The 24,487-nt window shown below is 39.5% G+C and overlaps 1 protein-coding gene across 1 annotated transcript in view; it reads right to left on the bottom strand.

Moving 5' to 3' along the window:
* The window catches only part of Usp31 (ubiquitin specific peptidase 31), a 64,682-nt gene that overhangs the window by 17,070 nt on the left and 23,125 nt on the right, over nucleotides 1-24,487 (bottom strand). Inside the window, exons 2-11 of the mRNA XM_021168785.3 lie at nucleotides 16,030-16,167; nucleotides 14,919-15,004; nucleotides 14,733-14,825; nucleotides 13,881-14,016; nucleotides 11,507-11,651; nucleotides 9,725-9,902; nucleotides 7,123-7,234; nucleotides 6,565-6,659; nucleotides 4,738-4,815; nucleotides 3,747-3,876 (exon numbers count right to left, since the gene is read on the bottom strand). Coding sequence (XP_021024444.1) covers nucleotides 3,747-3,876; nucleotides 4,738-4,815; nucleotides 6,565-6,659; nucleotides 7,123-7,234; nucleotides 9,725-9,902; nucleotides 11,507-11,651; nucleotides 13,881-14,016; nucleotides 14,733-14,825; nucleotides 14,919-15,004; nucleotides 16,030-16,167 — 1,191 coding nt within the window. The remainder of the gene's footprint in view (nucleotides 1-3,746; nucleotides 3,877-4,737; nucleotides 4,816-6,564; nucleotides 6,660-7,122; nucleotides 7,235-9,724; nucleotides 9,903-11,506; nucleotides 11,652-13,880; nucleotides 14,017-14,732; nucleotides 14,826-14,918; nucleotides 15,005-16,029; nucleotides 16,168-24,487) is intronic.

Genomic DNA, 24,487 nt, shown 5'->3' with positions numbered 1-24,487 from the left:
AGCTAGTTAGCCCACATCTCATGTGGCATATCAAAATTCCCCTTATGTGGCTATACAGTCTCACACTTGTGTCAAAAGTATAGGTTTCTGTCCATTTAATCCTAATATATTATAAACAGATACTTTTATGAACTGTAGTATTAATGTCATAATATCTAATCACTGATCATTTCTAAGACATTTCTCTGGTTTCTGTACTGACTATAAACTGCTGGAAAGCTCCTTGGCCTTGTGATTGTACTCTGAGAATCCTTGGCCTATGAAGTCTTCCTGGCATTGAAGGTTCTTGCTCTACAGGAATACAGTCAGTCAGTCTTCTACAGATCTTCCTTATGGCAAGACAAGAGCACTCTCTTTGGTATTTCCAACCTTTAGATTATGTTCCTTGTATTAATCAGGGCTCTCTATAGTCACAGAACTTATAGAATGTCTCTCTATATTGAGGGAATTTATGTGATGACCCACAGTCTATAGTCCAACTAACCCAACAATGGTCAGCTGTGGATGGGAAGTCCCAGAATCTAGTAGTTGCTCAGTCCCATGAGGCTAGTTGTTTCAGCTGGTCTTCTGTAGAAGTAGGTTCCGACAGATGTGCTGGCAAGTGAAAGCAGGAAAAGAGGAGTGATTCTTCCTTCTTCCAATGTCCTTATGTAGGCCTCCAGCAGAAGGTATGGCCTAAGTTAAAGGTGTGAACCATCATGCCTGGATCTGGAACTTGCTTTGTTCCATGCTGACCTTGACCCCAGAGATCTCCTTGCCTCAGTGTCCTGGGATAAAAAGCATATACTACCTTGCCTGAGCCTAAGCTTTTCATGGCCACTATACCTCAAGATCTCCATGCCAAGATCCAGGTCAGAAACGTGTGTCTTCTAGCCTCAAGAGCTGGATCACAGGTGAGCCCTCCAATTCTGGATTGTAGTTCATTCCAGATATAGTCAAATTGACAACCAGGAATAACCATTACATTCCTTATATAAAACTAAGTCCAACACCTCATTCACAGGACAGTCTAAGTGTCCCCAATTAACTATGATATTCCCACCCCCTCAATCAAAATCTTCTTGGCAGTCTCACGACTTCAGAAGTACCACCCCCACCCTCTCCCTCACCTGTGTCCTAATGTGCTGTCATCTTTAACAATACACATCTGAGGTGACAGAGAGCAGCATCAGCACCATCACAGTTCCAGCACTGTTTCTAAAGCCTCCATGGACAGAACAATGGCTCACACCCACGAGATGCTGCTCATCAGTACTGAGCCTGAAGACAGCTGGACCCCAAACTATTGTCACACAACCAACTGCTAAGTTCCACCTCCTCCTCTATCTCTCTTCTGTTATTTTTGGCCCCACACTGACCTCCCCAAGTATCACATACACATTCCAGTACATATTTATTAAGCATGTCCTATGGGCCAAGCACCTCTCTCAGATACAAGGATAGTTAGTGAGAGACAGATAAGTCACAGCTCTAACTGGGGCTCAAACTATCCTAACTCTCTCCCTTAGCTCTTGTGCTCCTGCCACAATGGTTACACTTGCCTTCAACCATGCTAAGCTCCTTCCTATTCTAGAACCTTATATAATTGTTTTCTTGTTTTAGGGTATAAACAACCTGAAGGCAGAACACTGCCTTAATCCCTAAGTGTCAGACTGCCTTGTACAGGACCCAGTACACTATAGGTACTTGACAAACCTTTAAATGAATGAGCCTCTAGAGCAACCTCTCTTGCCATCACAAACCCCTCAATCCAAGGCAGCCAGTTGTTTTGCAGATCCAGCGCTGCCAGTGACACATCTGCTAATCCCTAAGCTTTCAAACATCTCTCAAGTCAATTTTTAAACACAAATAGTAAAAACGACAGGATGAACCAAGAGTCTTCAATCAACTAGTTCCAAAGCCAACTGGATACTTTATAATTAAGCTAAAAATTGATAAACATATGTCTTTTGATAAACTATTTTTGAAGGAACTTGCTACAAACAGGTTAGAGAACTCAGTTAGGCTTTAAAGCTTATTGCCGCATATTTGAAGAAAATGACTATTTGTTGTAGACTGACCAGAGGCCCTATTTCAGGCTAATTGCAGTCCCTATCAGACCCAAATGAGTGCCAGGTCTTACGTAGGTAAAGTCCTCATAACAGAAGGCACTCTGGCAGGTAGAACAATCATTCATTTTAAATCAGGTAGAAGAATAGAAAAAGGAAGTTTTAAAGTCCCTTCTAATGCTAAGGTGTCTAATTCCATATGTACAAGAGCAAAGGGTGAACTAATGGTCAAAATTAAGATCCTGCTATAGCTTAATACAAGTGTTCCCCAAAGATTTATGCACTTAATATTTGGCCCCTACCTAGTTACACTATTTTTGTAGGTACTGGAAACCTTGGGAAGGATCTGGCTGGAGGTAGTAGGTCACCCACCACAGAACTTTGGGGGTATCTTTTTCCTGGCCCCTTCATATCTTTATTTCCCACCAACCATGAGGCAAGTAGCCTTCTCCTCCACATACTCTCCATCTCCAGGATAGTCTGTCTCATGACAGACCCAGAATCAACAGAACAAAGGACTATGGCCTGAAACCAGGAACTAAATAGATCTTCCTCTCCTACGTTGTTTATCTTGAGTATGTCAAGTGTTCTGTCACAGCTATACAAAGACTAACACAGATCATGAATAGAAACAGAAGATTGGATGAACTCTACACTCTGGTCAAGATTTCCCATAGGCCTGGGCCCCACGGAGATTTATCTATCATCTACCTGTCCATTCAACATTTAAATATTTACTGAATCCCTACTCTATGTAAACTACTGTGATGATCCGACAGAACATAATATGTGCGCTGCTCTGTACTGTAGCCACAGTCACTGAAGCATTTGAGATAGAGTTTACACAACTAAGAAAAATTTTCATTTTATCTTAATTACTCAATCTAAGTTTGATTTAGATTCTGACACCTGTGATTATGGTACATGTGTACTAAATTAAGAAAAGCTGGGTGTGTTGGCGGCCATGCCTGTAATCCCAGCACCCAGGAGGGACAGGGAGAGAACTGCCTTGAGCTTGAGACCATCCTGCTCTACATAGCAAGTTTTAAAGCAGCTAGGACTATATCATGAAACCCTGTCTCAAAAACAAAAACATAAAATAAAACGGAAAAAAAATGGGAAAAGTTTTCATTACTAAGGAAAAATAGTTAAAGAATTTCAAATTGAAATGAACAAAAAACCATGTCATTAAAAAGAAAACAATTACAAAGACTTGTTTCTAGAGCACTCTGTGATGGTTTGTATATGCCTGGGTCAAGGAGGGGCACTATTAGGAGGTGTGGCCTTGTTGGAGTAGGTGTGGCACTGTAGGTGTGGGCTTTAAGACCCTAGTCCTAGATGCCTGAAAGAGAGTATTCTGCTAGCAGCCTTCAGATGAAGATGGAGAACTCTCAGCTCTTCCTGCACCATACCTGCCTGGATGTTGCCATGTTCCTGCCTTGATGAAAATAGACTGAACCTCTGAACCTGTAAGCCTGCCCCAATTAAATGTTGTCCTTGGTCATAGTATCTGTTTACAGCAGTAAAACCCTAACTAAGACACACTCCAAATACTCAAAAATTTAAGTCACTCCTTATAAAAGTTCTAAAAGGACTAACACTAAAAATGCCCACTTAAATGTGTGGAGCCTGTGGGAATGAAAATTCCTGAGGCATGATGAATCTCCTCACTGTCATCTTGCAGGCCCTGCATCTTACCCGTTCCTCTTTGGTGTAGAGTTGGAAACACTGTGATAAAGTGCAGGTTTGTGGCTGATGATGCTGCTCCTTCTGCAGTCGGACACTCTCTGCATCAGGGATATACTCATCTTCTGTGTTTACAAACAAGCTACAATTCAGGGGAAAGCAGCTTTCAGAGAATGTCTTATAAAAACATTCACAGACACAACAACGGCTTTTTAAAGTAGCTATAAATTCATATCCCAATAGATCAATTCAAACAGTAGTCATTCAACTCTTCTACATTCCAAAATGTCCTTGGAAATGTCTCCATCAGCAAAGTAATTTCAAAAGTTGACTTGGAGTTAGCGTTTTTCAACTGTCCATGGTTATTCTCATGGCTTTAAATTATGTGTATGTACATATATGTGTGGGTAAGCACATGTGAGTGTAAGTCCCCATGGAGGTCAGATGTCAGATCTCCTGAAGCTGGAGTTACAGGCTGTTGTTAGTCTTGTTAGCACTTGACACGGATGCTAGGAATTGAACTTGGTTCCTCTGCAAGAGTAATGTGTGCTCTTAACCAGAACTACCTCTCTGTCAGTGCTGCCTAAATCATTCTTGTCCATGACATCTAAGGACATGTAGTTGATACAGGCTTACTAGTTTACAGCCATACAATCCTGAACACACCTGATCCTGTCTAAGCCTACAAGAGCTGCTGATCCTGTAACAAAAAAATAAATAAATAAATAAAAATCAAAGTAGACTAACCTACATGGCAGTTAGTGAACATATGGCTTTCCTCTCAGCAGCAATAAGTTGTGTAAAGTTTTGAGCCTTGGACAGAAGTTGGGGAAAGAATAACAAACTCCTTCAGTAAAATGTGAAAACACATTTTAAGATACTGAGCTAATGGTAAGACTTGTATGTTCCAGCTAAATAGAAATATCTATATGCTGCTAAAATGGTGAGTGGGTGAGTGAGAGAGAGAGAGAGAGAGAGAGAGAGAGAGAGAGAAGTAACTTACAAATCTTTCGTCTCCTTGTCCCATTCTACTACCAGTTTCACATGAGCTGTGCCGCCTGGTCCACAGGACTTTAATGCCCTAAAGAATGAGAGTGGCGCCACATATTATTTCTAAATGAAAGAGTTTACTTAAATATAATTATATTCTATCTAGACTCTTGGAAAATCTTTATAGTTCCCCATCAGAAAGTCTTTAATGAGACCAATGTAGCCTGATTTTGTAACTAGTTTACAAGCAGAATGAAAAAAAAAATCATAAAACACGCAATACAGAAATAAGAGTATAAGAAATCACCCTATAGGTTTCCTTGTACACTCTCAGATGTTATTATCCTTCCAACTTCTGTCCAGGTCTGACCCACACAGACTAGATGCAGCTTCTTATGAACAGTCTGCTCTCACACTTGCTCAACCCCACCCCATTATGCCTAACTTATGCCCATGACAACTCCCCTGCACCTTCCTTCTCCATTAATGCACACTAGCCAACTCATTGGTTATCACCAATTTTTGAGACACTCATCACTAATGGCTAATATAATTCATCTTTTATCTTTTGCATATGCTATAATAGTTTAGATTATTTATCTCACCTACTTTCAAGTCTAAAACCAAACAAGACTGTGTTTGTTTAAAAAAAAAAAAAAAAGAGGGGGTGGGGTGAGACAGGATCTCATACACCCTAGGTCTCAAATCACTATGTGGCCAAGAACAGCCTTCAAATTCTGACCTTCCTGTGCTGGTTTATAGGCATGTATCATCATGAGGAGCTGTGTGCTTTTCAACAGTATGTGCTGAAAACACAGTACAATTTTCCATATTTATATAGCCACATATGGACAGTCTATAGATATATATCTGCTAATACAATAGATAGTATAAAGATAATAGAATAATATTATGTATAAAAGCACAGGAGTAGTAAAGTAGAATAATTAATTCCATCAGGATTAGGACCAATAAATGTTTTCTTAATAAAGAAATTATGGACAGCAGAAACCATTCATGCAAAGCATATATAAGACGATGTTATGTGTTCAAGCACTCACCAGCACAATGACAACAAAGACAGGTTTGCTATAGTGGGGAAAGGAATAGCAAAGAGACCTGACTAAAGATGAGTGAGTTCAAACTATGGGGCATGGGCTTTACCTTCTAGACCATAAGTCACCAGGTATAAGTAATGACTAATGACTTCGGCATGCCCAGAACATTATACACACACACACACACACACCCTTCCTAACATGAGCTTCTCTAATTTCAAGGAAGAACAAATACTTCTGTGGTGGCTAGTTTTATGTCAACTTGGCATAAGCTAGAGTCACTGGAAAGAAGAGAGCCTCAGTTGAGAAAATGCCTCTAAAGACTGGGCTGTAGACAAGTTTGTAGTATTTTCTTAGATTGGTGATTGATGTGGGAGGGCTGAGGCCACCGTGGGTGGGGGCACCCTAGACAGGTAGTCCTGGGTTGTATAAGAAAGCAGGCTGAGCAAGCCATGAGAAGCAAATCAGTAAGCAGTATTCCTCATGGCCTCTGCATCAGTTCCTGCCTCCAGGTTCCTGGCCTATTAGTTCTTGTCCTGAATTCCTTAAATGATGAACATAATGTGGAAGTATAAGCCCTCCCAACTTACTTTTGGTCATGGTGTTTCATCACAATAATAGTAACCCTAAGACAACTTTGTACCTACCATGAATCAAAAGTAAAACAAGTACTTAATTTCTACATGAGCTTAAAGAACTTGAGACACTTACATGGAAATCATAGCAGACATTAGACATTACTTTAAATGGCACATGTAAGATGCTTTGTGTTTGTCTATTACCTTTCTACTGTTGGGTGGCACAAGGGCTGTTCTTCCTGAGGCAGCAAGTAAGTTATTCCCACAACACTGACCACACGCAAACTGAATGGGCATACCTGTATCAAATGTCAAATGAGAATTAGGCTGGGCTTAGTCAAGGGCATGTTTCCAAGCAGCATTTTCAAAACAGATCAGGCGGGCAGCAAACAGCTCACCTTGCAAAATACTTTTCCACTTTGAATACAAAGCACTCAAATGCAACTTATTTATCAAGTATGTAACCATTCCATTGCTTTCACTAGACACTGATTTAATGGTTTTCTATGAATACCTTAATACAGCAATAATAATTCTTAAAATTACAGAAGTTCTATAGTGTCTTCACTGATCATATGGACTAGATTGGCACCATAAAGGAACACAAAGCAACTCAAGGGGAATTTCTACAGTGGCAACTCCTTTCAGAAACTGGAGATAAATTATCAGTTTTGAAAACCCCAACAAAAGCAGTTTCACTGTACTAACCGCTGTTTCTGAGTAAAAATCATGTTCTACTGGGATATCAAAGCGCTTACAAACCTGGATGCTGACAGTAGGTCTCAAGAAATACTTCATCTTCTCCAAGATCTCCTTCTGCAGAAGGTCCCATGCTACTGTCTTCTCTAGGTGCAGGACAAAGGGCAGTCCAAATCTACAACACAAACAATAGGGTCACATTAATACAGCAATCCCCTTAGAGTTGCAATCCCCTAGTCTTAGTCTTCTTAGATTGGATCACAATCTAACTGGTTTTAGGACAGTTCTTAAACAGAGAAAAAAATAAGCTAACAATGGTCATTATCATCAGGAGACAATAAGGTCAAAAGAATTGCTCAGGACTCTTAGGTAACAAATGGCTTCTGTGGAGCAACAAGGAGGCATCCAACTGTGTACATCAAGACATAAGGTGTCAGCAACAGGTAAGGCCAGAGGGCCCAGGAAGCAGGCAGCCATACTCTGGTACTGACAAGAGAGGAATTGGCAAGCAAGTGATACTTGAAGGCAGTTCCTAACTAGGGTAGAAGGCAGCAGAGCTTTGCCAGATTCCTACATCACTTAAAACCAGAGGCAGTTACATAGTTCTCAGCCTCAGCTACATCTGAAACCCCCAAAGAAACATCAAACTGACTGTTGCCCAGGCTAGTTCCAGAGATTCTGGTGAAGTATGTATGCAATGTGATCTAGCACTGAGGTTTTTCTGAGGAGGCCCCAGGTAGTTCTAATACACAGTTAAAAGTTGAAGACATCTGGCTTCAGCTTCATTCATGGCCTAGTTGCTCAAATCTATGTACTGATCCCTGAATGTCTCCTCTACATATCCAGACCCTGACTCCAGGTTCCTGCCCTGGCTTCCCTCAGCGATGAAATGTAACTTAAGTGTTGTATGATAAAATAAACCCTTCACTCCCCAAGTTGTTCATGGTCATGGTGGTTACCACAGCAATAGAAATCCTAACTAAGACAGCAATAGACTGATGGCAAGAAAGAAATTTACTTACCTTCATGGCCTAAACAGCCAATAAGTAGAAAACAGAAGCTGCTGAATCAATGTCAATGCAATAATGACAAATCTAGCTAAAAGATGAACTCTGATGCTGACACAGAGTGGTAAAAACACCAAGAAAATCATTCCTAATGACCATCTTAGTGGTTTCCCCACTGCAGTAACACTGAAGCTATTTGTCTGAAAGCCCCCATGAATCAAATAGCTTCCTATCACAGGTAATGACTCCACTCTTAAAAGCCTGGTACCACAAAGGGGTTTTCATAGGCATCAATGCAATGCAATGAAAATACCATGTGCTCCCTGCCATTCTGTACCTTAAACACATCATACTCCTAATGTGCACTGGGGCCTCCTCTGCACATGACCTCACCTCAGATGCTACCACAGCTCACTCCTTCTCCTTGGGGCACCATCCCATACTCTGGTTCACATGCAGACCCAGAACCCTCACTCATTCACACCCTATCATTTTAGTTGGTGTCACCATCTTCTACATGGTGACAACTACTTGAGGTTAAATGCATTTACTTGTTTGGGGTTAGCCTGTCCTAACTAGAATGCCAACTTCATGAAAACAGGGAACCAGCCGGGCGTGGTGGCGCACGCCTTTAATCCCAGCACTCGGGAGGCAGAGGCAGGCGGATTTCTGAGTTCGAGGCCAGCCTGGTCTACAAAGTGAGTGCCAGGACAGCCAGGGCTACACAGAGAAACCCTGTCTCGAAAAACCAAAAAAAAAAAAAAAAAAAAAAAGAAAACAGGGAACCTGTCTATATCTCCAGAGAATATAAGCATCTAAGCATCAGCATTTTTGTTGATATCATTAATACATGTGACATCTTTTATGTTTATGTTACCACCCAAGGAACTTATTTCAAAGTGAAATTAATGGCTATCTTGACTAGTTTTAAACACACACACACACACACAAAACCTAAGTCCTTCTCCTGATACACATTCATCTGTTCTCACCCAGGTGACACTTAGGTGACAAAGCTACTTTGAAAGATATTCTATAGTCCCCATAAATTCTTAAAGAGGGCAGCAGAGAAATCTGAGAGAGATTTTTTACTCCCAAATTTCTGACTTACAATGCTCAATGAATGATGGTACAACTTTCCAAGACAGGAAACATTGGAAGAGAAAGATAATAAGTTCAGTTTGGGACATAAGTCTGAGGAGCGTGTACCATCCAAACAGACACAGTAAGCTATAAAGTTTTAAGATACAGGTTCAGAATTCTAAGAATAGCCTTATATACACAGAATATAAGCTCTCAAAAGCTACATAAGTCTTAAAATATGCACCTCTTATTCAGATTCTAACCGTAATTTTGTAGTCTTTCCCTTCCCAATCCAACAGATCAAATCAACTTTTATAAAGATTCCTTCTGAATATCAGAACCAAACACTAGCTGCAGCTGGGCATGATAGCACACGTCAGCACCTCCAGCATTTGGGAATTAAGGTTAGAGGATTGGGAGTTCATGGGAAGCCTGGATTACATAGGGAGTCCCTACCTCAAAAACAAAGCAAAATTACCATTAAAAGTAGATTCTTCATCCCTACTTTCAAAAACGATTTTAAAGCATTTAGTCTCAAAAATGTCAGTATTTACTAGGAAGTAGCTGATTCTTACCTTTTCCCTTGCTGCCCAGTGCAGGCCCGGTTACATACAAGCAGAACAATCTTGTCGCTTGCCACTCTGGTGGGCAAGTCTACTCGACCTTGTTTTGCTGCTGTTGGTGCTGGGGAAGACAGTCTGTGATGATCCAAGCCAAATTTCAAGTGGTTTAGATTGTTGTTTAAGTGAATGCCTGAAACAAAATAAAAACAGCTCAACTTAGCTCTTCAAGATCCTTCTCATTCATTCATTACAAAGAATAGAAATAGAAATAATTAAAAAAAAGAAATAATTTTTTAAACAACTGTCATTTATAATTTAAACTACAATTTAAAATAAGGACACCCTATAAGATCACTCATTTAGCCAACAGGCTAGGTATCAGCATTCATTGTTTCCTTTAATGTAGACTTCCCTATCTTTTAAACTGGAAATTAGAACTCTCCATGAATCTAAGTCAGACATGGTTTTGAAGAGCAAGTTTACTAGAATGACCCACAAATACAATTTAAAATTAGATTTAGTAACCAGTAATCAAATGCATTCCAGAAGCAACACAGACAACATTTGGGCTCATCTACAAGGTTTCACTAATTTCTTATCCCTGGTTATTATAACAAGAGATGAAGCTGTACTTACTAATCAAGAGCTGTTGTGAGAACATAACTAGAACATATCAACCCATATTAGCAAGAACAAAAATGCCTGACAGACAGCACAAATCTTCAGTGTCTTATAGCAGAACTTCCTGTTATTTAGGGCCATCTAGGTCTTCAATGCTATCACAAGGCTCTGCAGCTAATCAATGGCAGTATCTGTTAATTTACTTTTTCAAAAGTCTGTCACCTACGCAGTGCCCACCCAGGGAAATGAGGCTTCACTAGAGGAAGCAGTCGTTGGGATGGGACCTTGCTTCTACTCACTCACTGTCTGTCTGTCTGTCTTTGTTGGTACCTGACTCTGCACAAATAAATTTATTACTTAGTTACAAAAGAAGTTGGGGCTATTCTTTTAGTTATGTATTTTTTTTTATTTTTAGTAATTAGTTTTGAGATTTCTCCCTTCTGTTTTTGTCTCAAATTTATTTATATTTTTATTTATTATTGAGCACAGGAACACAAATTCATGTGGCAATAAGATGGACACAGAAAAACAACAAAGAAATTAAATATAGAACAGTGATTTATTAAAGATAATGGTTTAAAAAGAAAAAAAAATCCACTTGACTGAATGGGAAGAAGGGCATCTAAGGATGCAAGTGCAAATTCATGTCCAAAATAGAAGTCAAATAAAACAGTTGTTATTAACACTTAACAAAAGAAGAAATTAGCCTTGTTCTCTGAGTAATGTGAGGAAGGATGTCCTTACAATGTGTTCAGAAGTTTCCAATAAATTAGGAAAAGAAATGGAATAGAGATATTAAAACTCAAACACACACACACACACACACACACACACACCCTAGGGAATTCAAGTGGCTTAAAGTATTTAGGGAGAAAAGCTGGTGAAATGGGCCTCTACATAGTATGAAGGCATGTAAAGAACTGTGTATAACAGGCAGGTGAAGAGTCAGATGTTCAATACATAGGAGTCAGATTTGGTGTTCAGAAGAATCACTAGTAGCAATAAAATAGATTTTATTGAAAACAAACTAAAGATAATAAAAAAAATCTAAAAAACACAACAGTATGTGTACTTAATCACTATTTTTAAAACTGTATACTATCATAGAACACATCAATGCCCACAGTGGTGAAATCTGTAAACTCAGACGCACTATAGAACATGGCCATTTACCTCTTTGACTAAGAATTCCTTCAGGCCTAAATATTTCTGGAGTCTCAAAGGCAAAAATGCAATCACTTTCATGAACCGTCTCCAGGTCATCTGTGTCACTGAAGGAACGATGGAACCCATCATAGTACATTTCTGTTAACACAATCTAAAAAACGAAGAAAATGTGAACAGTTGTATAACTGGAAATTCAATATAAAATGATTTTCTAACTCTATGCTGACTTTCTGAAGACCATCATGTTGAAAATGTTCAGTGAGGACTATTAGATAGCTTCTAATTATTATTATTAATATTATTATCATATTAATTGCTGATAATGAAAGACTCTTAGAAGTATATAGAAGTATAGTAACCTCTACAACTGTCTAACAATACACTCTAAATCCAGACCACTTATGGCACTAAATCCAGAGTTCCTCCGAGTTTGGGGATAGGTAATAAATAATAACAGAACTACTCATTTTTCTGTTTCACAGGAGGAAGAAGGCAACAGAGACCTGCCTGAGGTTCCACACAATCCATATGATTTCGGTCTAGGAGAGGACGGTCTATATCTGAATCTAAGACATTCTTTCATATCATTAAATTCTCTTTTCAGTTTAAAAAAAAGTCAAATGACCATGGGTATCTATATTGAAACATGCAAAATCAACTCAAATGCCCAATGCTAGAAACTAGTTTAATGCAGCCCTACAGACTCAGAAAGATACTAGAAAGGATGACCTGTAGAGTATCTATATTATGAAGCCAAACCCTAAGTAAACAAAAAGCAAAGCTAAGAATAACACGTGCAAATAATTCTATTTTTAGAAACGATTATAGGATTCTCTCAGGAAAAAAAAATGCTACATAACACAGCACTAAAGTTAGTAACCTTCTTACTTGTTTGCACTGGTGCTTAAGACACTTTTAATTTCTAAGTTGTATTTTTGTGATGAAACAGAAAAACAAAAGGCAGGGAAGAAAACCATGGCCACATTTAGAGCTTCTGCTTCATGTTCAGCAGTGCTGTCCAGGGCAAAAGTACTAGACTAGGCAGAGCAAGAGAAAGTTCCAGGTACCACCTGCCATCAACCAGTCTTGTGACCTTGAACAGGGCCTTCTACAATGGGGTAAAGAGGCACCATTGGGCACCAACTGCCAGCCTGCCCCACCACCACCCCACTGCTACCAACATTAAACAAGTCCATGAGGTGGAAAGGTCTGTAATCTGTTTCACAAATGGCCCTGGGGAGCTCCTCCCACATTTCTTTCTAAGGAATTTAATGCGTATGCTGTTTTTCTCCCGGTAAGCATGGAAGTATAATTCACCTCTCCAGAAAGCTGAGAGCTAAAGCAAACTAGTAATTATATCACCAATTTATACCACATGAGAAAATAGTGAGACACCACTGAGGCTTTAAAGACACAGCTGCATCTGCCTTGGATGCCAAGACCTCTCCTCTCTCTGCCCTCCCCTCATCCTGGACAGAAAAAGAATCAAGCAGCAATTTAAAGAAAGTATCAATATTTTATCATTGTGCCAGAACACAGCCTATGAAAATGGAAGAGATCTGCTACATTAAAGCAACATGGCTTTAAGTGTAATTGCCCAAATGGGGCCAAATGAGGCCAAAGGACAAAATACCATTATTATTCAAGTAATTAATTACATGTACATTTCCAATAGCTATCCAGGGAAAAGCTATTTCACTGGTAAGTCATTCTTCCTTATAAATCCTAAGAAATGTTTCCCATGATATTTTTCCAGTAAAAACTGTGTGTAAAATATGTTAAGTCACCACAAGCCAAAAGCATTTTTTGGTCAATTAAGACATAACTATTTATCAAAGATGTGTCCCCTCTCCCAAAAGGGGACACCCAACTTTCCCCTATCTGATCTTTAAGTAAGGAAACAAAACAGGCTGGCCGATATACCTCAGGTACAGAGCACTTGCTCGAAGGAATAAGGTCTTGGGTCCAAACCCCACAAGAGGGGTCAGAGAAGAAGCCCAACAAGCATATGCTATATACAGAGCACTGTACTGGAGAGATGCCCACTCTCACCACCAAAACGGGCAAAGGGGTTCCCAAGCCTCTGTTAAATGCTACAGGAGCAGTCTGAAAGGCTAAGTAATTATACTTTACAATCCATAAGGTCTTACATAAAAGCAGGTTTTTCTTTTATATACACAATTAATTGAAGCAGGAAACAGTCTTCTATACATTAGATTCTTTGAGTCTGGATTTCCTCCATCCATCTGCCTCTCAACACTAAATGCAAGCCATTTTAAATTTCAAACATGTTTAGCAGAAAATGGGGCAAAAAAATCCATATAAGCAGAATGCAACACTTTAATGACTCATGTGTAATTTGGTCTTAGCAGGTTATTACCTGATCAGTGGGGATCTTTGTCTCCATGGATACAGCTTCCCGAAGTCTGGCAACAGTCCCAGACAGAGGCACAGCCACGCCGATCCTCATGCAGTGGGAACATTTCCCTTGATACACTACAGTGACATAGAGAGGCCTGTGCAGATCAAAGTCAGATCTTCCCATTAGTTATTTATTTTAGCTCAAATATAGAAGAAGTGAAACAAACCTGACCTGAAATCAACACAAAAACTAAAACGAGGCCTGGGACACAGCTCAGGTCCCTAGCATGCACAGCCCTGCCTTCCCCCAATATGATATAAACCAGAACAGTGTCATTTGCCTGCCACTGCAGCACCTGGAACCTGACGGCAGGAGAGTGAGAGTTCAAGGTCACTCTCAACCACACAAGTTTGAGGCCAGCCTGTGATACACAGGACTCTATCTAAAACTGAGGGATAGGGGACTTCCCTTTATCTGGAAGCCAAATGGGAATAGAACTACTAAACAAGTTGAAAGAACTTTGAAAAAGCTATGACATAAAAATATTTTTCAAAAATAACATAGTCATAATTGATTCTGTCTTTTCCTTCAAAACTGTCTAGTTTCTGCAAACTCTTTAAAGTCTGAAATAAGTACAAGCAGGGTCTCCAGAGAATCTAGGACAACCAGTTTTAAAAAGACTATGGCATGGGCTTGCCTCTATCAGGTGCCTGCTCAGCTTGCACACCCCGACAGACACTTAGCTTCAAGAATTTAACATTACTATTATACCTATTACTTAACTAAATACATAAAAAGCCTTAACTGGAGGCTACAGAGGAAGAAGTACCCTATCACAGCAGACTGTTAATTTTACACATATATTCTTACCTTGTATGGGGTAGAGGAATTGGCAAAGAAATGCACAGAAAAGGGTCAAAAGTGTTGCTCTGTTTCTGACAATGAGGACATGTCAAGGAAGATCTTTGAAAACAAAAATGTAAAACATTCACATTAAGATAACATAGAACTACATCAGGCAGACAAAACAAGAGGGAACATGTCATTTGCTCCTACCTATACTGGGCTTGAAAAAGTTCTTGTACAAAAGTGCTACACACAGGAAAAGGTCCCTCAGGCATCATATCTGTCTCTGATGGTGGCTTAAAAAAAAAAAAAAAGGAAAAGTCACAGGCCAAAAGTACCAATTCTTGAGTAAAGTTAAGCCTAAAATGTCACAAACACTCAAAGTCCTTTATAAGCTGTATATGGAACCTAGATGCTCTGTAACATACTGTGCTAAAGTAAACAGAACACAGTGCACATGGACTCATTCCCTCAAACAGACTACTGCACACCATGTTTATCACTCTCTAGCCTGTTGAGAGACAGGCCGGCTGTTCCCTAAGTTGTTTCAACCTTTATCTTGATGCTTAATCCACAGTTTGCTTCATATTTTATTCAACTTCTTCATGTCCCTAACTACTAAACATCTGCTACCACATGTAGAGAATACTGTATAGGATGTTAGGATACAAGGACTAGTAACATAGTGCCTGGTCTTTAGGCTGTTCCCATATAGTAAGTCAGCCATATCTACATAGTTCTATGACAGTACAGTGTTCAGGAACAAAAGGACCTTAAATCAGAATAATCCACCAAGTTTCTAAAACTAGAAATTTTGAAATACAGAAGAGACTTGTCACAAACTTCAAAAGCTCCCTGGGGAAATAATCTTCCCATGATATGAACTACTTTATCTATCATATCGAGGATACACATAGAGAAGTTGAGTAAGAAATACTATGTTTCTCAGTAGGACCATTCTGGACTCAGTTCCTATGCTCAAATCCAAGTCTAACAGCAGAGATATTCATACATTTCCTTTCTGGCTATGTTATTTGTCCTACTGATTACAAAGTATGTGTCTTACTGGACTAGAAAGCAACCAACTCCCCACTCCCACCCCCATAAGACTGTAAGGTCCTTAGGGACAGTTGTCTTTACCTTACATTGCCAACGCAATAAGCAGGTAAAATATCCCATAAAGTGTCCACTTAGTTTTATATGCACACAGAGCTAGTCACTACTTAATGCAACAAGCCCAGTGAATATTTGTGAGAAGACTTCCTTCTCTCTTTACCCTCTTCCCTGCTCCCTGACTGAGCCAGGGACTACATGCACTCACCTTCAGAGGAGGCTGGCCACTCTGCTTTACAGCATGATTGAGGTCTTCATGAACTCTATCCAGAAGCCATAGCAGGAACTCCTGGGCATCATGCTGGGAATTTCCTCGATACTGCAACGCATTCTTTGACACAATACTCTGCAAGTAAATAATCAGCACAAATAGTCATGAGTTCTAGCTCTAAAGACTATCATAATTCTGAAAGAGGAATATAAAATCTCAAGGGTGTCCTAAAAAATTCCAGAAAAACAAAACCAGAAGAATATCCTGATAAACTATATTCACTCAACAGCAAGATACTTCTTAGCTGTGATACTGGCATAAGGTACTAATAACAAGAAAACCAATAGACTTTTAAAGGACTCTTATGCTACTTTTGTTGACTTTTCTGTAAATTTAAAATTATTCTAAGAATTAAAAGCTTAGGAATATGTTTTTTAAATTAATATAGTAATTGTACAGCGAAGGTGTCGTGAAGTAGAAGACAAGCTAGAGGATAATGATATCTCAAGACATGTCCCTTAAGCCCTAAAGGATAAAGACAGGAATCAAGGGCGTGGGGTGGGGGCAGAGAAACATATTTAAGCAGACAAAGTAGTAAGGAAGTATGGCACCTTTATGAAAGACCAAGAAGTCCAAGAGACCTGAAAACGCAGGTCTGCAAGGAAGAGCAAGAGGAATGAGTAAAGACGAGACTAGTTCAGAAAGAACTTAGAAAGCAAATCAAAGATGATACAGGAAGCCAGGAAATGGTTTTAAGTGAACTAAGACCACATGCTCTGAGAAGATGGACTATTCTTAAGTATAAAGAAGTGACTTTTGGGAACTGTTACAGAATAATGCATGCAGAACATTTTACAGATAAATGAGACAAACTGCATTCCAACTTTAGCAAATGAGTGTTTAATTTGGAGTAGGGGGTGGTACACAGTGGTAAAGCAGTTGGGAAACAAAATAAGGAAAGAAAATATGAGTCTAAGACAACACTGTGAAGACATACATGAAAAGGCAAATTTGCAAGAGATTTAGAAATATGTCATAATCAACGGAATTTGTGGCCTATTAGAGACTTAGGAAGTAGGCCTCTATGCCACCCATGTCTGTTCAGACAAATTTTTACATACATCAAGACAGAAGGGAAAAAGAGAAAGAGGATGATAAATTCTCTTTCAAATCTACTACGCCTGAAGTTCTGTGGTTCCTCTAAGAGGAGGGCAGGGCAGACAACTAAGGAAGTACTCATGCGGGCTCAGTGCAAAAGTCTACACTAAAAACAAAAATACAAAAGTCACAGATGAGTGATTGTAATCACAGATACCACTGAGATTGCCCAGTGATATCAGGAGACATCAAGCCAGAGGAGAAAACTCAGAAAACACATATATTCAGGTATGGGAGGATATCAAAGGAAACTGAGAAAAGAAGTCACTAGAGCTGTGGCCAAGAAAAATCAAGAGCACAATGTCTAAAGAGTCAAATGAAGAGATTCATGGGGGAAATGGCCTACAAGGTAAAGAATGACAAAGCAAACCAAGCAACTACAAACTGGATCTAGAGAGATAATATCCCAGCAGGCTCTTGCCATGTAAACCTGACAACCTCAGTTTGATTCCCAAAACCCATGTAAAGGTCGGTGGAGAGAACAAAACCAACGCTACAGAGTTGTACTCTGACCTCCACACAGATGACATAGTATGTACACATCCCCACACACATCACACAGGTACACATGACATAGTATGTGTACATAGATGACATAGTATGTACACAGAGAGAGAGAGAATGAGAATCACAAACTGTCTGCTTTATTTCCAATTAAGAAAAATAATAAAGACCAAAAAAAAAAAAAAAAAGAAAGAAAGAAGAAACAGGATGTAATTTAATTGTAAAGAACTGTCACAGCTTGATGACAATTACATGTAAGTAACAAAAAAAGTTGACTATAAAATACTTTGAGATTAGGTTTGGGAGAAAGAGTCAAAGAGATATGAGAAATAATACATGTGACACAAATAAAGCACACCAGTAAACAAGAGAGGGACGTTCACACCAAATATCTCATCAGTTGGGAGCCTGGAACAAGAGGATTGTGTGTGTTCAAGGCCAGCCTGAACTACAGAGACTGACCCTGTCTCAAAAAAAAAAAAAAAAAATAGTGGAGGAAGGACCTGATAACAAACAGAGCTATAAGAATACAACATAGATGTCATCCAGAAACAGGGGACAGATACAGGTCTGCCTTCACTACACTACCCAACTTCTCCCAGAAGAGGTCAGACTTCTTTCTTGGTCTATTTGTACTTATTTATCTATCTCCATTGATAAATTGGTCTCTTCCCTGGTGGTCTAATGATTAAGATTCAACCCTCCTGAAGTCTGCCTCCTGATCTCTCCTGATCACTGTAAAATGTGTTGGCTTGTGGCCTTCTGTTCCTTCACCTATGAGCATCAAAACAAAGTCATATTGGTATGTGCCATAGAAGAATGGAGATGACTAGGTAGCTGGAGATGAAGCTAAAGAGAATACCAGGAATGTCATTAAGGTTTTTTATTTCTGACTTGGGTAATGATCATGAATAAACCTAAAAATAAGAAACCCAAAGAGTTCTGAACAAGCTGAATTTGAGGCATCTATGTATCACCCCAAATACAGCTGCCCATGGCTCAGGAAAAAGATCTAGAGGAGTGATTCAAATCAGAAAGGCATATGGCTATCAAATGAGCAAAGAGAACTGCTCAAGCACTATCTAGTGAGAAGAGCAGCCACCAGGCCAGGATCTTGACAACATGAGCCTAACAAAAAGAAATGAGACTGGTCAAGGAAGTTCACACAAACTGAACCTCGAGGAGATGAAAGCAACAATGCAAAATACCAGAGAAAAGCCAAGTAACACAAGCACTGGGGTGGTCATCCTCTGGGCTCACTTGCCCATTTGATCTCAGTGAAGCAAATATCTATCACAAAGGAGTAAAGCAGAAGACAAGGAAGGAAACGGAACAGCTTCTACTGACTATTCTCCATATCCCAGAAGCTGAGCTGTGCAAGCAAGGCAATCTGTGACTACCTAGAGAGAGGCAGCTAATGGAAAAGAGATCTGAAGATCATTCTTCAGCTCAAAGAGGGGATATTCAAAAAGTAGAGGAATTCTCCTTCAACAGGCTAGGGGTTCAGGCAACAGAAGCAAGTGAAGACAGTCCTACACAGATGAACTACAGCTAGGAGAAGATACTGGTTCCACCAGTTTGCATAGTTTGCTTTACAGAGGGAACAGAACAACTAAGAGCTCTCAAGTATCATGGGAGAGATAACGAGTCTGACAGCATGTAGCTAGGTCACAGCCACTGTCAGAAGCACAGCAACCCTCTGCTCTAAACACACGGGTAATTTATTCAGCTCATGTATCCTAGAAACAAATTAACCAAAATCACAACCTTCCCTGTGTATCAGTGAAACTTTACATACAGCAGCCTCTAAAATTTCAGGACCAGGTCAACATTTAACTTATCAAGATTGCATTAAGCTTCCTTATAGTTCTTACAGCTAACACTTCAAGTCATCCAGACTCACCCACCAATTACCGAGTACCAAGATACTGTACTAGGTTGTCAAGTAAGGCTGAACAAGCAACTGAACTATATCAAACCTAACTAGGATAAAATCTATCCTGGATCAATCCCATCCTCAATCACCACATCAGAAACTGAAGGAACTGAAGGAAAAGAAAACCCCACTGAACAAACACAAAAGCTCCTCTTTCTGCCACTTTTAGCCCCTCAACATGGTGACATCTCACCCAAAGACACTCAAGGGACTATTTAATCTTACCTCTTCCCTAGACAAAACAAAATAGAAAAAATAATTATTGAGTGTGTGCCTCAGAAAAAAAGCAAGTCACCTAAGTGCCACCAGCTACCAGATATGTCTGATTCACTGAATAAGCAAGTAAGAGAGAACCTGGTGGTCAAAGTCTTTAACTGTCTCAACGCCCACAGCCCTGGCAAGTGATTTCATCATGTTCTAAGTCATATCTAATCCTACCTTCATTTGTCTTTTAAGATTTTTTTTTCACTATTAAGTCTCAATTTATTTAATGTCCTAAATTTAGTCACTATATTTTTTTAGGTTTTTTTTTAAAGATGTTTATTTTATGTATGTGAATACACTGTTGCTGTCTTCAGACACACCAGAAGAGGGCATCAGATCCCATTACAGATGGTTATGAGCCACCATGTGGTTACTGCGAATTAAACTCAGGGCCTCTGAAAAAGCAGTCAGTGCTCTTAACTGCTAAGCCATCTCTCCAGCCCTTGAAGTTTTTAGTAGCTTATTATCACTAGCTTCTGCTGAATGACAGCATATGTTGAAGCATTAAAATTACACAATACATTGCTTCTGTGAAAAGTAAAACATGAACCTCCCTAAACTTAACTTCACACACTTGTGTCTGCTTTGTAGAACCTGGGTATTTCTGCTTGGAAAATATTAAACAGAGTCTATTGGTTTAAGACCTATATTTCCTACTATAATTAGACCAATTGTCTCCTAACTTGATGATCCTTACAGACACCAAATAAAAGTCAAAACATTTGCAAGACCCTTAAGCTTCATAATATCTTTTAACCAAGTAACATTCTTTTCCCCCTCAAAACAAACAGAATGAATTAGGAACATAGCTCAAAGTAAAGTCTACACAGTTAGAACTATAAACCTGCAGACATGAGGCTCTATGAGGAGAGATCCTCATAGAGCCCCCTAAACAGGCAGCAACATCTCATGCCCGAGGGAAAACACTGACTGGTCACAGACATTCATTATCTGACTGCAAGACAAAAACAATAAACACAGTAATGATGTCGGTTTCATTTCATGGGAAACAGATAACATAATATTGATCTGACATGACTGACTGATCAGGAGTTGAGCTACTCACCTGGGGACAGTGTTTTTGTAAGATTCATCAAACAATCACTATCTACTTTCTTTGCCAGAAAAGAAAATGGAATTTATTTCCTAAGGGTTTGGGGAGCTGGCCCAGTAATATGGCTCAGCAGGTAAAGATACTTGCCACCAAGCCTGATAAATCTGAGTTTGATCCCTAGGATCTACATGATAGAAGGAGAGAACTAACTCTCACTAGATGTCCTCTGACATCCATATACACACAAAATTAGTGAATAGAATGTTGAAAACAGTCACAGAATTCAGAAGGACAAGTACATAGATTGAGGATTCCTAGTCTAAAATGTTCCAAAATAAAAATTTTGTATGTCTCTGTGTGTGTGGTGGTGGTGGTGGTGGTATAGTATGTGTGTAGTGTAGTATATATGCATAAATGCGCAATGTGCATGCCTGTGCAGGTGCAGAGGCAACGAGATGTCCAAGGTCCTGCCCTCCCTCCTACTCCCTCTCTTTGTCAAAACAGGGCCTAATGATAGCCCTGCCTGGTCCTGAAATTACTATGTAGACTGTATTGGACCTCAAACTCAGAGATCTGCCTGCCTCTGCCTCCCCAGTGCTGGGACTAAAGGCACTCACCACCATCCTTCTGGCATCCTCCTTCTTCTTTTGAGTTAGGGTTTCTGACTCAACCTAGAATTAGGATAGGAGCCTGCAAGCCCTAGAGATCCTTCTGTGTCTACCCTACATAGCATACAACCCCAGGACATCTCATTATATACACAAATATTTCTAAATCCAAAACCAAATCTGAAACTCTAAACACTTCTCATTCTAGGTATTTCAGATAAAGGATATTCAACTTGTATCTACTATTTTAAAGAAATATATGAAATATGAGCATCTAAATGCACAGATAGTATCTAAAGTAAAATTAGTTTTCTAAACTAATGCTAGAAATAACTAAGCATTTGTCTGTTTTTAATCTAATTTTTGGGATAACTACTAAGTTATCTAAGCCTTAGGGGTTGATCTTTGTGAGAATGGGTGAGTGCTACACATCAGAAGGGCAAGGAAACAGTGAAAAAGGCAAAGTACTTACATAGCAGTATGTCACACAGGGTACAGAATGGGGCTGTGATCAAACAGTACTGTGTCCTTCATCTACTCCCTCACCCTCACCTCCTCTGTGGAGGCCGCCCTTTAGCCTACCAATACAAATCTGGCAACAGACCCTGGAAGACAAACTCTAAGGTCTGTACATTCTGGCATACTAAGTCTCCACTGCAACCTCTAACCTTTACTCTCCTTCCTTAGAAGGATCTGAATCACAGCTTACCAAGCCTGGCTACACATCACAGTCATCTGGGAAACTGCCAAATCAAGCCAGACAAACAAAGCTCATCTCCTGACAAGAGCAGAGATATAACATCATTAGTCTATGGCACAACCTGAGCACTCCAAGTCTTTGTCAACTGTAATATTTCTAGTGACTCTACATCTAAAGTGAAAAGAGACTCAGACCAAATGGGAACAGGCTGGAAAAGCTCTGATTTCACTTTTAAATCACCAAATCTTATGAGAAGCTCCAGAGGCCCCTTCATAACTGTGTATCACTTAAGACAATATTAACTGTTAAGATTTACTGAGTGCATATACTGTATTGGGCTCAAAGTAACTATGGGTGTCATTCCCTACAAAATCCATCCTGAGAAAAATTCCACGTTACAGTATTAGTAGTCACAAATGATGTGGTGGTTCACACTTTAATCCCAACACTTAGGAGGCAGAGACATGTGTAAGAAGTCGGCCATCAGTGGAAAGAGAGGCCCATTGGTCGTGCAAACTTTGTGTACCTCAGTATAGGGGAACACCAGGGCCAAGAAGTGGGAGTGGGTGGGTAGGGGAGTGGGGTGGGAGGGTATGGGGGACTTTTGGGATAGCACTGGAAATGTAAATGAAGAAAATACCTAATTAAAAAAAAAAGAAAAAAAATCGTCATTAAAAAAAAAAAAAGAAGAAGTGTGTATACAGCTAGCCACCTCATAAAAAAAAAAAAAAATCTCTGAGTTTCAGGGCAAACTGATCTACAGGTGATTTTCAGGTCAGCTAGGGCTATGCAGAGTCCTTGTTTCAAAACAAAAACAAAATCAACAGCAAAAATAAAATTTGAAAGAACTATGAAGTAGCTTGTCCAAAGCAAACACTCAGCCTTTAGACATTTCTGACCATGACTTTCCACTGACAAATAAAGCAAAGCATCTTGCAACAATCGTAGCCCGGTGTGTCAACTGAGGCTGACACAGGACTTAAAATTCTCTCACACTGAATGTCAATCGTCTGTGTAGTCAACAATATGTTTAGAGACTGAACAGCTACACTCACCAGGAGGCTTCTAGAAGTTTATTTGCTAATTTTAAGTAAACCTTTGTTCATCTGTTTCCATTTTATTTTAAGTGTATTCTTCCTATAATAAATGTAGCCTAGAGGGCCAGTGAGAAGGCTCAGCAGGTAAAGACAATAATAGCTGTACAAGACTAATAACCTGAGTTCAAGTCCTAGAACTTACTAAAGGTAAGAAGAATACTTACCAAAAAATAGGCACTTAGGCATATGGGAATGCTCACACTAATAAACAAACAAGCAAAATATAACCCAAAACAAACAAAATATAGCCTGAAACAAAAATGCAGTTTATCTAATGGGGATAGTATTTTAACAGTAAGGAGGCGGGCACACCTGTGAACACAAGTAACACCAGCACTTCTGCTCAAATTCCTGGCCCAAGAGGGACCAGCCCAGAGACAGGATCCTTCAGGTTTCCGTCTGCAACCTGGAGCTGACCCTGTGCCACAGCTCTCAATACCCAAATTCATCTTGGAGAAAACTGGTCTCCCAAGCCACAGTCATAGACACCAATACCATCTAACACCAGAGATATCCAGCTGCCGAGAGGCAAGGGTAAAAACATAAACAACAGAAACCAAGGCTACTTGGCATCATCAGAACCCAGTTCTCCCACCACAGCAAGCCCTGGATACCCCAACACATGAGAAAAGCAAGATTGTGATTTTAAAATCAATCATATCTCATGATGATGATAGAGGACTTTAAGAAGAAATAAGTCCCTTAAAGAAATACAGGAGAACAAAGGTAAATGGTAGAGGCCCTTAAAGAAGAAACACAAAAATCCCTTAAAGAATTACAGGAAAACACAACCAAACAGGTGAAGGAATTGAACAAAATCACCCAGGATCTAAAAATGGAAATAGAATCAATAAAGAAATCACAAAGGGAGACAACTCTGGAGATGGAAGACCTAGGAAAGAGATCAGGAGTCATAGATGCAAACATCACCAACAGAATACAAGAGATAGAAGAGAGAATATCAGGTACAGAAGATACTATAGAAAACATTGACACAACAGTCATAGAAAATGCAAAATGCAAAAGGCTCCTAACCCAAAACATCCAGGAAATCCAGGACACAATGAGAAGACCAAACCTAAAGATAATAGATTTAGAAGAGAGAAAAGATTCCCAACTTAAAGAGCCAGTAAG

Source organism: Mus caroli, unplaced genomic scaffold (assembly GCF_978045245.1).
Source record: "Mus caroli unplaced genomic scaffold, Mus_caroli_1 scaffold_8, whole genome shotgun sequence".
Classification (NCBI taxonomy): Eukaryota; Metazoa; Chordata; class Mammalia; order Rodentia; family Muridae; genus Mus; species Mus caroli.
Note: the sequence above shows the minus strand (reverse complement) of the source record. Positions and strands in the feature narration are given on the sequence as shown.